Source organism: Archocentrus centrarchus, unplaced genomic scaffold (assembly GCF_007364275.1).
Source record: "Archocentrus centrarchus isolate MPI-CPG fArcCen1 unplaced genomic scaffold, fArcCen1 scaffold_40_ctg1, whole genome shotgun sequence".
NCBI classification, from domain to species: domain Eukaryota; kingdom Metazoa; phylum Chordata; class Actinopteri; order Cichliformes; family Cichlidae; genus Archocentrus; species Archocentrus centrarchus.
In genome coordinates this window covers 774,618-788,992 of record NW_022060266.1, presented here as the reverse complement: position 1 = coordinate 788,992, position 14,375 = coordinate 774,618, and the positions used below count along the sequence as shown (strand labels likewise).

General features: G+C 44.6%; 1 protein-coding gene across 1 annotated transcript in view; it reads right to left on the bottom strand.

The window, feature by feature from the left end:
- Positions 1 to 6,856: 6,856 nt before the first annotated feature.
- sacm1lb (SAC1 like phosphatidylinositide phosphatase b) overlaps positions 6,857 to 14,375 on the bottom strand; it is a 32,871-nt gene continuing 25,352 nt past the window's right edge. The window contains exons 17-22 of the mRNA XM_030724692.1: positions 12,542 to 12,546; positions 9,469 to 9,532; positions 9,333 to 9,338; positions 7,904 to 8,030; positions 7,760 to 7,817; positions 6,857 to 7,629 (exon numbers count right to left, since the gene is read on the bottom strand). Of these exons, the coding sequence (XP_030580552.1) occupies positions 7,493 to 7,629; positions 7,760 to 7,817; positions 7,904 to 8,030; positions 9,333 to 9,338; positions 9,469 to 9,532; positions 12,542 to 12,546 (397 nt within the window). The 3' untranslated portion in view covers positions 6,857 to 7,492. The remainder of the gene's footprint in view (positions 7,630 to 7,759; positions 7,818 to 7,903; positions 8,031 to 9,332; positions 9,339 to 9,468; positions 9,533 to 12,541; positions 12,547 to 14,375) is intronic.

The following is a 14,375-nucleotide window of genomic DNA, read 5'->3' as shown; positions in this document are numbered from 1 at the left end:
TCGTTTTCATCTGTTTCGCCCTGCCGTTTACACGACAATGGAGTGAAAACCATGTGTTTCAGAAACGGGGTCCAGAGTGGAGCGTTTCAGAAACGCACCAGCTTGCGTTCTCGTGTAAACACTTGAAACCGGGGTGATTTGAAAACGGGTGACTCGCACATGCGCACTATGGTTTGCGACGGCCACAGTTTTTCGCGCATGCACAAATTGATAAACAGTACTCGCGGATTCACAAGTGCTTCTTATGCTTTTCTTGTGTTTTTACCATTTTGTAATTCCGCGTTGTGTGCACAGCGATCCAACCTCATCGTCAGTCCACACAAAACCTCTTACATTGGCCGTTTTGTAAGTAATGAACAACTTGCCGTGCTACCTACTGTGTCACTCCACGCATGCGCGTCTTGCGTAAACAAACTTTGCAAAGAGAAAACCAACGTCAACTTGTGGCCTGGCATGGGAACTACATCGTTTTCATCGTTTCACGTGTCATCGAGTAAACGCAGATCGTTTCTGAAACGCTATCGTGTAAACGGAAGGCTGAAACACATCAAAACGACACCGTTTCCAGTGGAAATGGCATCGTGTGAACGGGGCCTCAGTCTGAGCACTCAAAGTGCTTATACAGCATGTTTACATTTACCCATGCACACCCATTCATACAAGCACTTCCATGATTAACTAAGCAAAGTGCTTCATTTATCTAACATTCACACTCCAACGGTTGCATTGGAGACCAACTTGGGGTTAAGTATCTTGCCCAAGGATACATTGGCATGCAGCCTGGAGTAGCCAGGAATCAAACCGCTGACCTTCCGATCAGTAGGTGACCTGCTCTACCTCCTGAGCTACAACAATGCCACCAAGCCAGAAAAACAGTCCACAAAGTTCAGGGGGTCGCCCAGGCCAAGGGGCTAGACTTAAGGGCCAGGGAGCACCATGGAGGCTGATCAAGGGGCAGACCATAGTCCCATTGGCGGTGGCGAGACGAGACAGGAGGCTGACTGCAAACCCAGCGGCGAGATGAAACTGGAGGCCAACCGCGATCCCAGCGGTGGTATTAAGATAAGACAGGAAGTCAACCGCAATCCCAGCAGCGCCAGCGAGACGACACAAGACGGGGGGTCTGCCGCATGGCCAGCAGCGCAGACAGAGGATCTCTGGAGGATGGCTGTGATCCCAGCGGCGAAGATGGAGAATGTCTGGTTGTCTGCGCTGTTGGTGAAGACTCTTGGGCTGCATGGCTGGTAGCCAGCGTTGATGAAGACAACGGGACCCCTCGGGCAGCTTGGCAGGGAGCACCAGCGGCGAGATGAGATGAGATAGGAGGCCAACCGCGATCCCAGCAGCAGCGGGATCACAGAGATGCAGCTGACACTAACACTGACACTGGCAGAGGCTGCGGAGCTGCTGCAGGTGACGCTGAAGACTGTGCAGGAGACAGAAGAGACGCTGGGGCCACTCTGCAGGGCACACAGTTGTCTCCTTAGACGACCCGGGCTGCTTATGGGTCCTCTGCTTCACCTTGAGGCTGGACTGCCCCCACCTGAGAGACAGATACGGATGCAGGAGTGGGCCTGTCCTTGGCCACTCCCACCCAAGAAACAGGACGGGTGCAGAGGCAGGCAAGTCCATTGCATTATGGTATGAAATTGTTTCAAGGGTAACCATATGAGCCTCACTGACCACAGTTTTACTAAACTTAGTCTGTGATTTAATAGTTCCTTCAGAGGAAAAAGCTGTCATGGCTCAACCTGATAGACCCAAAACAAACAACCAGGATCAAATGCTCAAGGTTTATTTATACAAATCTGAAAACGGATGAATTTGCTAAGGGCGGAGGAAACTCAGTCTGAACAACGCTGGAAACAGGAGCAATGTCTGTAAAAAAGGGGAAAAAACGTCTGTGACTGCGGATCCAGGTGAAATAACAGAGATAGTGATGAAAACGTAGATCTTTACATTACGTGCAGATGAGTAACGTAGTGAGACAAGTCCAAATGCAGAGAGCAGATCCAGAATGCGCTGCTGGGTATAGGTGGAGAGTGGGCAGGCAGGAGACCGCAGCAGCAAAACAAGCAGGTTGGCCAATAAGTAAAGATGGTATCTCCCCAAACGGTGAGCCGGGCTCCTCTAACGAACTCCTGGAAGGGACAAAAAACTCATGTCAGAGACACAGAGAAGAGACGTGAGCACAGAATTAAACGAGCCCGTGCTTCACCGTGGAGGACGGAACGAACTGGCGGAGAATGACTGCCCCAGCTGGTCCTTAAATACCTTGCAGTTAATAAGCCGATCACCCCCAGGTGTGAACTCCAGCAACCTAGAAGGTGAACAGACTGATGAAACAAAACCCCTCCTACCAGCCCGGCACCATGACAAAAGCAGAATTCCCAGGGCTCATCCGCGATATTTAAACCCATTCGCAAGATTAAAGGTTGTGTCAGTGTTGATGGCTAACTTAACTTGTGGTTTGCTAAATGCTCAACTAAGTTTAATTGTTTTTGAGTATAACAAAAAGAAAAAATAGTTTTGATCAACATTTTAGGGAGTTCCACGCAAGTTGGTATTAAGCAAATTTTGAGTTACACTGTGATTAATGTTAGAAGACAGCAGCACTTAACATTAGTCTCAATTTTTGCTTGGCCTTTAAATCCATGTATCCAGGGTTTCACATGCCTTTTTGGGTGAGTATAGCCAGAAGTGTTTATGTGCGCATCCTTCTAATAGACTTAAGTGGTTGCTCTCAATAGTGTGCGAGAGAATGTCATTGAAGACAATGACTTGGGAACATTTTGCTGGTTTCCAGTAAGTTTCCAGTTTCTGGTTTCTTTTTAGTGCCAGTGGAATTGTTCAATAAATGCCCACAATATCAAGTATCTGTACGAGGACTAGGGTTTAGACGAGTTTGTAATGATTAACTGGGACTAGGGAGCATGGGCTCTGTGGCTAGTGCTTCGTCATTGTATTTATTTTATGGTTTTATGGCCTTACAGAACACACGGCTGGACTTCTCAAAAAAAAAAAAAAAAGGAAAAAGAAAAACCTGTTATAACTTTACAAAGACATAACTGGTAAATGTATGACGGGTAAGAACTGCAAAGAGTTTAACATGAATAGTGTTAAGCATTTACCTTGGTAGTTTGGTCTTGTAGCTTTGATGTAGACAACCGTGCTTTAAAATGGTTTGGTTTTTGTAGCTTGACTCCATCTTTGTTGGTATCTTGGACATTGTGCTGGACAGAGAATCATTTTTGGGAGGAACCTTTTAGTCTGTTGCTTTGGTTGGTGTTTAGTTTATTTAGTTGCTGGAATTTTGGCAAAGTAGTGTGGTCTTTGTTTGTAGCTGCAAGCTATGTGGTGTTGGACGCTGTTGGTCATTCAGGGAGGAACATTTTGACTTCTATTAGCTGTTTTGAGTGGAGCACACCTTTTGGTCCACTTTCTTAAAGATGGGAACCACTACCTCAGTCTGCCAAACCAGAGGTACTGTCGCTGATCTCCACGTAATGTTGCAGAGGCGTGTCAACCAAGACAGAGCCACAAAATCCAGAGCTTTGAGGGACTCTCATCAACTCCAGGGACCCTGCCACCAAGGAGTTGTTTAATTCAGTGACTTCACCCCCAGTGATGAGTGAGTAATACCCCTTGTTCCCAGACTCTACGTTCTGTATGGAAGGCATGTCAGTGGGATTGAGGAGATCCTCAAAGTATTCCTTCCACTGCACAACTATATCCTCAGTTGAAGACAGCAGAATCGCACTCCCATTGCACACAGTGTGAGTAGAGCCCCACTTTCCCCTCCTGACTCCCCTGGCAGTTTGCTGACCAAACATCTTATTTCATGGCCTTGCCAAATTCCACCCACACCTGAGTTCTAGCTTCAGGCACTCTGCTTGGCGTGACAGTACCTGTCAGCTGCCTCCTGAGTCCCACAGTATAATCAACCCAATATGATGGCTAAATGGTAAATGGACTGGTTCTTCCATAGTGCTTTTCTACTGTATATGGGCCCTCACAGCACATGTCTCAGTCACACACACACACACACACACACACAAGCAGTTTTTGCATCAAAGTGCTTTCTATCTAACATTCACATACACAGTCACACTCCAATGAACCACAATGATCGAACCACCAGCCTTTCTGATTAGTAGATGACCTGCTCTACCTCCTGAGCCACAGCCATCTCAATAACCAGTTCCCTTCACTGTCACCTCCGGTATCCACCATCTGGTTCAGGAATTGCTACCACAACAGACAAACCACCTTGCGACTGCAGGACCATACAACACCTCAAAATTGGAGGTGTGATCCAGGTACAGTGGTATGTAAATGTTTGGGCACCCCTGCTAATGTTCATGATTTTCCTTTATAAATCATTGGTTGTTCGGATCAGCAATTTCAGTTAAATATATCATATAGCAGACGAACACAGTGATATTTGAGAAGTGAAATGAAGTTTATAGGATTTACAGAAAGTGTGCAATAATTATTTAAACAAAATTAGGCAGGTGCCGCTCTTGAACAGAGACGGCGTCAGAAGCGTCTCGCCTGGACTAAAGACAAAAAGGACTGGACTGCTGCTGAGTGCTCCAAAGTTATGTTCTCTGATCAAAGTCAATGTTGCATTTCCTTTGGAAATCAAGGTCCCAGAGTCTGGAGGAAGAGAGGAGAGGCACAGAGTCCATGCTGGCTGAGGTCCAGTGTAAAGTTTCCACAGTCAGTGATGGTTTGGGGTGCCGTGTCATCTGCTGATGTTGGTCCACTGTGTTTTCTGAGGTCAAAGGTCAACGCGGCCATCTACCAGGAAGTTCATGCTTCCTGCTGCTGACCAACTTTATGGAGATGCAGATTTCATTTTCCAACAGGACTTGGCTCCTGCACACAGTGCCAAAGCTACCAGTACCTGCTTTAAGGACCATGGTATCCCTGTTCTTTATTGGCCAGCAAACTGGCCTGACCTTTAACCCCATAGAAAATCTATGGGCTATTGTGAAGAGGAAGATGTGATACGCCAGACCCAACGATTCAGAAGAGCTGAAGGCCACTATCAGAGCAACCTGGGCTCTCATAACACCTGAGCAGTGCCACAGACTGATGGACTCCATGCCACGCTGCATTACTGCAGTAATCCAGGCAAAAGGAGCCCAACTAAGTACTGAGTGCAGTACATGCTCATACTTTTCATGTTCATACTTTTCAGCTGGTAAACATTTATAAAAATCCTTTTTTTGTATTGGTCTTAATATTCTAATTTTCTGAGATACTGAATTTGGGGTTTTCATAGTTGTCAGTTATAATCATCAAAATTAAAAGAAACAAACATTTGAAATATTTCAGTCTGTGTGTAATGAATGAATATAATATACAAGTTTGACTTTTTGAATGGAAATACTGAAATAATTCAACTTTTTCATGACATTCTAATTTTATGACCAGCACCTGTATGCTATGCATCGGGGCGTCGCACGGGTCGGGTCGGGGGGGCAAAGTTATGTGGGAAAATTATTTCTCTAGTCGGCAATTTCTGTATTTAACAGCTGTGCATATATGATCAATAATAGAGGGATGGCACTGATTAGGCACCCCTGTGCTTGCTCACGGGGGACCATCTGATTGTTGGGCTAATATTGCTAATGCAGTGGGGTGGCTGGAGCTCGGGAGGTAGAGCAGGTTACCTACTAATTGGCAGGTTGGTGGTTGGGTAAGATACTGAACCCCAGTCGCTCTCTGATGCGCTCACTGGAGTGTGAATGTTAGAAAGTACTTAGAATGTATACATGAGGCATGTTGTATAAAGTGCTTTGAGGGTTTGTGTAGAAAAGTACTATACAAGTGCATTTACCATTTAAAGTGCCTTGAGACAAATGTTGTGAATTGGCACACTATAAATACATTTGAACTGTAATCTGCACACCTGACAGACCTCATGTAAGAACATTTTGATAATCTTCTGTTTAATTTGGAACAGAATACAATTAACGCTGCAGTCAGAGATCTTTACGCTAAGCTGCGGTGCCAAAATATGCCCCCAAAAAATATCAAATTCAATTAACTTCAGACTGTCACCCAAGATGACGTTCCTCTGACTAAAATAGTTTCGCATAAACTTTGTAGTTACCCTTTAGTACCATAGTAAAACAGATTTATTCAGATTAGGATTTCAAGTCAAATGAGTATTTTTTTCCCTGGTAAAGTGACAGGCAAACATATTTCACTCAATATAATTCATGAAAATTAGTGAATACCACAACTTAACTCACTATAACTGTTTCTTTCTCGAGGTTTGGAGTTTCCAGAAGAGGTGGCATAAATCCACTTCTTAAAAGATGTATTTGGGCGATCTTCATCAACAGAACATTTTTAACACCACCACAGGGCTGAAACAAAAAGGAGCCGGTGCTTATGTTCTAGCTGATGGTATTATGAAGGAATGAGCACACTTGGATATCTCTTTGCAAAAAACATCTGCTAGCCTCCCAGGTATGCAACACAAAAACCTTATAACTGCTTTGGTTGTTAGCAGGGTAGTTTTCATGGAAGACCCCCACATATTTGTGAGGGATTTCAGCCAGCAACCTCCAACAACCACTTGCCAATCGGTTGGGGACACACATTTCCCCTAGAGACCAAAGGCTCCCAGGAGGTCGCCGAGCTGACTGAGGCCTTAGTTATTTTAGTACCTAAAAGCAAAGCCTTCCTCACAGCTTACACAGAGCTGAGCAGCTGCTACAGCATTATTTTCAGTTTGGAAAGTTTTCTCTTTTTTCCATTTGTGACTGATGGCCTCATCACAAACACCTGCTGAATATAACATGAAGTGATAATGACCACACAAATGCACCATTTAACATGTTGTCAGTGGATATATAACAAAATAAAGGATTTCCAATGAAACACTAACCGAGTAAATCCAAGCAGCAAAGGCAACATTTCTTTGAACTGTCAACCTGGTTCTGATCTTAAAATGCAGACGGTGTAGCAGGCAGCGTTTAACCTAGGACACGCCTACTCTGCATTTACAATGTGGATAAACATGTATATCTGCAAAACTAAAAGCAGGAAAATGAAGAGTACAGTCATTTCTTTACAGCTGTGCTGTGACATTATACACAAGTCTGATCCCAGTGCTTCCATAAAGGGAATGAGGTGGGGAACAACATGAAATACAGTTACATAGGTCCACAGCATTCCATTTAAATCAGGAACAATGACATGCAGTCAGAACAAACTCCTGAGGTTCAGCGTTGAGTTCAACCTGCGGACAGACCGTCCCATCTGCTACAGTGTGGAGAGCAGCAGGCCTGTGCACTCGCAGTCTCTGTCCTGTTCTCGTACACAAAGCCAGCCTCGCTGCCCACCACCCTCCTCGCTCCAGCTTACATTAGTAAAGGCTCCAGGCCTTCTGATGCTGCGGATAAAGTGATGAAGAACTAGAGGATGGGGTGGTGAGTTCGCTAGGGCCTAGCTGCTTTCCACACACACACATTCAGTCCAGCTTCTCCTTCTGGATCAACGTAGGAGCGTCTACAAAGTCGCGTCCATTAAAGAGGATAAGACCGCCCGTTACTGCACTGGCTATTCCCCAAAACAGGACATAAGCCAGGGTCTCAGTCCATGTGTCACCTGATGGGAGACAACAGGTCACACTGCGTCAGTGGACAGAATTTATTTTGCATTTCTCTTTTGTCAAATAAACTTCTTGTTGTGGGTATAAGAACACATGTTATTGAGAGAATACTGCAGTTAGTCTTACCAGCCATCAGGAGGCAGATGATGCACATGGAAAATGCAACAACCATGATAATGGGCAACTAGAAGAGAAAAAGATGACCAGTGTCACATTAAGGACATCAGAAAAAGAACATATTATGAGTCTGGCTTCTTGAGCCCATCTTACTGTCAGAAACTTCCAGTCTTTGGGGTCACGCAGTGGGGTGGTCCAGTCAGCTTCATCCACAACATAGTTCCCCAGAAACAAATCAGTGGAATCCTGCAGGGGGAAAGGCCACCTCAGCTTCTCTGCACTGACATCTTTACAGCTGTGCTGCTCTATATGATTTACATTCCTGATACAAGACCAACTGTTGGATTATGTTTGATTGCAAAATGTTTTACACTGACTTTAAGGTATTATCATTTAAAGGTTAAATTTTTTACTGATGTCATTAGTTAAATCTGGAATGCAGCAGCACAGGAACAATACAGCCCTCACCGTTTGACACAGTTCAACATTTTTTGTCCTTCAGGCTCAGACTTTGCTTATACAAGAGCAGGTTTGCAATCAGTGGGAAAAGAAATGTGTGAGAGACAAACACACAGCCCCAAGTTAACCCCAAATTCACTAGTTATTCCACTGAAGTGACTGCATATTATAGCAAATCAGTGAAGTTTCTCATCACGAGGACACAACAGTGATGCTCACCTGCTGGTCATGGTACGGGACTGTGATTATCTCCCTACTAGGAGAGGAGCTGTGTTACATGGTAGCAGCTCTAAGGAAGCTTATTCACATACAGTCACACAGAACCAGGTAAAGTGAAACTAGATGTTTACAGACTGTTGTTAAAAGAAGGAATGCTCCACAGTGGTAAACACGGCCCTGTTGAGACGTGTTGCTGCCATAAAATTCAAAATGAGATTGTTTTTTTCTTAAAATTGTTCATTTCCTAAGTTTTCTTTGTTCTATTATGAATAAAATATAGGGTAGCACTTTCTATTACAGCTCAGCAATAATGTGGTAATCATGGGATAACAAGGTGGAAACAAAATATAATAATGTCGAAATTTACAAGTTATTACCATTCACTTAATAACAGCTAATATCCAAATAATATCATGGTGGCAACAGCGCTTACAACTGAGTAATATTCCACTGAAATTTATGTAATTGGACAATAAGGGCCCAAAAACAGAGTAATACTGTGGAAACAAAGATACGCCCATGAGGCTAAACCATTTAGTAATAGCAGTTTAATAATGTGGTAACAAGATGGTAACAAGATAGCAATAAGAAAGTAACGTCTGTGCATTTAACTTTTCACAATTTTTAATGAAGTGTAAAAACCACATAATTATAAAGTAATATTAGCTGATGTTGTAGCATAATAGGATAGTATTACCATATCCCATATTATGGTCTGCTTAACTCTCTGCCTCTCTTACTGCCTTAACATACAAACCTTCACACATTTCCACATAAAATCTCACACTGAACTAAGAACTGGTTATTCACTCAGCTCAAGTTCATGTGCTCATTCAATTTACAGTACCATTCATCAGCCTTAATACACTGCATACGTCACTTTACTGTATATCAATATCAGAACAAGTTTCTTTAAATGAATTTCACTAATTTTATACCATTTTCTTTGGTTGGATGGATCTGTTTTTGCTGTGTCCCAACTCTGCTCTGCTCCTTTCAAGCAGTGTAATAAGGTATTAAATGGCACAAAATGAAAATACTTTTTAAATGTTCTTATTACTCTTACCAAATTCTTGGGTAAAACAAACCATTTTGATTTTTTGTCTCTATTTTTATTATTTTATGTAACATTTTGTGCATGTCCCTAAAACTACTGTCCACCCTGTCATCATGGAGTATTCGCCCCTTTAAGAAACCAACTAATGAAATCAGCAACATCAGCAGCCTGAATCTGTCTTCCTTCAGTGGAGGTTGAAACAGCTGCAGCAGCTACAGTGAGCAGCTACACTTATATTTCCTAATTTTCATGTAATTATGTTGGTTAGATAATGGTTAGATGTGGTCAGCCTTAACATGTCCACCCTGTCAGAGGAAAAGCTGATTAATAGAAAAAGTTTTCAGAAAGTTTAAATATATTTTGAAACAGCATGTGGTCTCCTTCAATAATCAATAACTTTGGTAGCTGATGGTCCACCATGTGCTTCTTAAATGAATCCAAAAATGTCCCCCCTGTCGCCAACAGGGTGGACTCTGTATTGTATAGTTGGGATTTTACTTTATTTTTTTTACATATTTTGATGAGATGGTGATAATTTAAGAGTTCTTTGAACTTTTTTTCTCAAATTAGGCTCATACTGCTAAAAAGGGTCATTGGTGAGTTTTATTGTCTTTTTAGAGCAATGAGTGCAGGTGGAGCAGAGACAGCACGGGAATACTGGGAACACCAAGATGCTGCTCCACACAGAGGAAGAGATGAAGACAGTGGAAGAAGAAAGAAGAAGAAGAAGAAGAAACAGCCTTTATTGTCCCACAGAGGGGAAATTTGGGTGTAACAGCAGCCGCAGTTATTATAAATATAAATAAAGATATAATAATTCACACTATTAAGAAAAGAATATATATAAAATCAACAAACAATATTAACCTTAATACTACTAATAATAATAACACTATATACAATGTACATGATGTGCCTGTGTGTTGAACCTTAACAGGCCGGACTATTTACAGTATATTATATATTATCCTACATTGTGTAGGCTATTGTGGTTTTTGTTGGGAGCAGTGATGGTTATAAAGTCTTACAGCTGCTGGGAGGAAGGATCTGCGGTAACGCTCCTTTGTGCATTTAGGATGCAGCAGTCTGTCACTGAAGGAGCTCTCCAGCTCAGCAACAGCTTCCTGCATGGGATGGGAGACCTTGTCCATCAGTGATGTTATTTTGGTCAGAGTCCTTCTGTCTCCCACCACCTGCACTGAGTCGAGAGGACATCCTAGGACAGAGCTGGCTTTCCTGATGAGCTTGTCTATCCTCTTCCTCTCAGCTGTAGACAAGCTGCTGCTCCAACATACTGCTGCATAGAAGATGGCTGATGCCACCACAGAGTCATAGAAGGTCTTCAGGAGTGTCCCCTGCACTCCAAAAGACCTCAGCCTTCTCAGCAGGTAGAGTCTGCTCTGACCCTTCCTGTAGAGCGCATCAGTGTTATGAGTCCAGTCCAGTTTATTGTTTAGGTGAACACCCAGGTACTTATAAGAGTCCACTATCTCAATGTCCACTCCCTGGATGTTCACCGGTGTCCGTGTGGTGGGTCTGCGCCTGCGGAAATCCACCACCAGCTCCTTGGTTTTAGCGGCGTTGATCAGGAGGTGGTTCCGCTGGCACCAGTCCACAAAGTCCTGAGTCCACTGTCTGTACTCTGAGTCATCCTCACCTGTGATGAGGCCAACTATGGCAGAGTCGTCAGAGAACTTCTGCAGATGGCAGCGTGGGGAGTTGATGGAGAAGTCTGCAGTGTAGAGGGTGAAGAGGAACGGTGCCAGCACAGTTCCCTGTGGGGCCCCCGTACTGCAGACCAGCCTGTCAGAGACACAGCCCTGTGTCCTCACGTACTGTGGGCGGTCAGTGAGGTAGTCCAGTATCCACTCGGAGATGTGGTGGTCCACTCCTGACAGTTCCAGCTTGTCTCTCAGAAGTCCTGGCTGGATGGTGTTAAAAGCACTGGAGAAATCAAAGAACATGATCCTCACAGTGCTTCCAGGCTTCTCCAGGTGGGTCAGAGCTCGGTGCAGGAGGTAGATGATGGCGTCATCCACCCCGATGCCAGGCCGGTAGGCGAACTGCAGCGGGTCCAACGAAGACGACACCATGAGGCGTAGATGGTTGAGGACCAGCCTCTCGAGGGTCTTCATTAGATGCGATGTCAGGGCTACCGGCCTGTAGCTGCTAAGATCCTTTGGATGTTTGGTCTTTGGTACCGGTACCACACAGGAGGTCTTCCACAGTTGTGGTACTTTCCCCAGCTTCAAGCTCAGGTTGAACATGTATCCCATGATGCCACACAGCTGATCTGCGCAGCACCTCAGGAGCCTGGAGCTGATGCCGTCTGGACCAGCAGCCTTTCGCACCTTGATCTTACGTAGCTCCTTCCTCACATGATGAGTTGAGAGGGACAAGATGGAGGTGGGGGAGGGGGGTTGTGAGATGGAGTCCTCAGAAGTGAAGGGGGTGGGTGATGGCTGAGAGCTGAGAGGTCTGAGGTCCCAAGAAGAAGAAAGGTTGGCAGTCATTAAAGATGGTGGGGCTGACAGCAGGGGGGACTGGGCTGGGGGAGGGGTGGGTGGCTGGTCAAACCTGTTAAAGAACTGGTTCAGGTTGTTCACCCACTCTAAGTCTCCCACAACCCTAGGGCTTGGTTTGTGGCCTGAAATTGAGTTCAAACTCCTCCAAACCCCACTGATGTTGCTCTGCTGTAGCTGGTCCTCCATCTTCTTCCTGTAGATGTTTTTTCCATCCCTGATTTTCCTTCTCAGATCCTTCTGCACGGCTCTCAGCTCCTCCTTATTTCCTGATCTAAAGGCTCTCTTCTTCTCCTTCAGGAGAGCCTTTATTTCAGAGTTGATCCAGGGTTTGTTGTTTGAAAAACACCGTACCCTCCTGGTGGGCACAGTGTTTTCCACGCAGAAATTGATGTAATCAGTGATGCAGTCCGTGATGCTGTCGATGTCCTCCCCATGAGGGGCACAAAGCTCTTCCCACACAGTGGAGCTAAAGCAGTCTCTCAGAGCTTCTTCAGTCTCCTCAGACCATTTCTTCACTGTGTGTGTCACAACTGGTTCTCTGTGTACCAAGGGTTTGTACACAGGCTGGAGATGAACCAGGTTGTGATCTGAGCCCCCCAGGGGAGGCAGAGGTGATGAGCTGTATGCCTCCTTGATGTTGGCATACAGTAGATCCAGTGTGTTGGTATTCCTGGTGTGGCAGGTGACATACTGGGTGAAGGTGGGGAGAGTGGAGGACAGGGAGACGCGGCACATACACAGTTATCACAATAACATGTGAAAACTCCCGAGGAAGATAGTGCGGTCTCATACCAACAGCGAGCAGTTCAATGTCCTTACTGCAGAGCGTCTCTTTGATGGTTAGATGTCTGGAGTTGCACCATCTATCGTTCACAAACACAGCCAGACCCCCGCCCCTCTTCTTACCACTCTCCTTGGTTCTGTCGGCACGGATCAAATGAAAGCCGTCCATGTTTATGTGTGAGTCCGGGGTTAGCTCGGTTAGCCACGTCTCCGTCAGGCACATGAGGCTGCTCTCCCGGTAGCTCCTTTGATGTCGCGTTAGCGCCGCCAGCTCGTCCACTTTGTTGGGAAGAGATCTCACGTTTCCCATGATGATGGACGGGATGACGGGCCTGTACCTTCTCCCCTGGCAACGACGACCTATGCCCGCACGTCTCCCGCGTCTCTTCCTTCTCAGTTCGCGGGGAATATCGAGTCGTTCTGCAGGAGTAGGCACAGCGGAGCACCCGATGGAGATCAGCTGGTCCCGAGAGTAAACAATAGGACCGTGGCCACTCTCGCAGTCTCCAAACATAAACACCATAAAAAGGGTAAATAAAAACAAAGTTTTCCAGAAAAAAGTCTGCTCCATCATGAGGAAAAAGAGCAGAAGATACAGAAACACAAAAAACACATCTAATACTAAACAAAATGAGAAAAAACACGGAATTAGTGCGGAGCTGCTGAAACTGGCTGCCTGCTCGCGCGGCGCTGGAAGTAAGAAAGAAGAAGAAGAAAGAAGAAGAAGAAAGAAGAAGAAAGAAGAAAGAAGAAGAAGAAAGAAGAAGAAGAAAGAAGAAGAAAGAAGAAGAAAGAAGAAAGAAGAAGAAAGAAGAAGAAGAAGAGAAGAAAAGAAGAAAGAAGAAGAAGAAGAAAAGAAGAAGAAGAAGAAGAAGAAAGAAGAAGAAGAAGAAAGAGAAGAAGAAGAAGAAGAAGAAGAAAGAAGAAGAAGAAAGAAGAAGAAGAAAGAGAAGAAGAAGAAGAAGAAGAAAGAAGAAGAAGAAGAAGAAGAAAGAAGAAGAAGAAGAAGACGAAGAAGAAAGAAGAAAGAAGAAAGAAGACGAACAGAAGAAAGAAGAGAAGAAAGAAGAAGAAAGAAGAAGAGAAGAAGAAGAGAAGAAGAGAAAAGAAGAAAGAAGAAGAAGAAGGGTCTCCTGAGCTCAGTGAGACAGAGAAGGGGGGGAAATGGAAAAAAAAAAGAGAGAGAGGAAAAAAAAGGGAGCAAAAGTTCGTTCTCCGTTTAACAGCTGCTTTTACACAGCTGTGCTTCACACTCACGTTGCTAGGCGACATGAGCTACAGAGGTGAGGGCAGGTGATGCTGATATGAAGGATAGACGCTCACTTCCTCCCTTTGCGGTCTTCCTGGGCTTTGAAGGACGTGGGCCGGATCCTTCGCAGGATGCGGCCCCTGAATTTGGACATTTTCGTCGATATAATCTGTATGCCTGGAACTCGTGCACTGAGAAACGTTCCACGGTGCAAAGTGCGATTAAAATGCGTTAAAAAATTTTTAATTCGTTAATTACCCTATAATTAATTAATTGAAATTAACGCGTTAAAGTCCCAGCCCTAATATATATATATCCAAAAAATAGCACAGT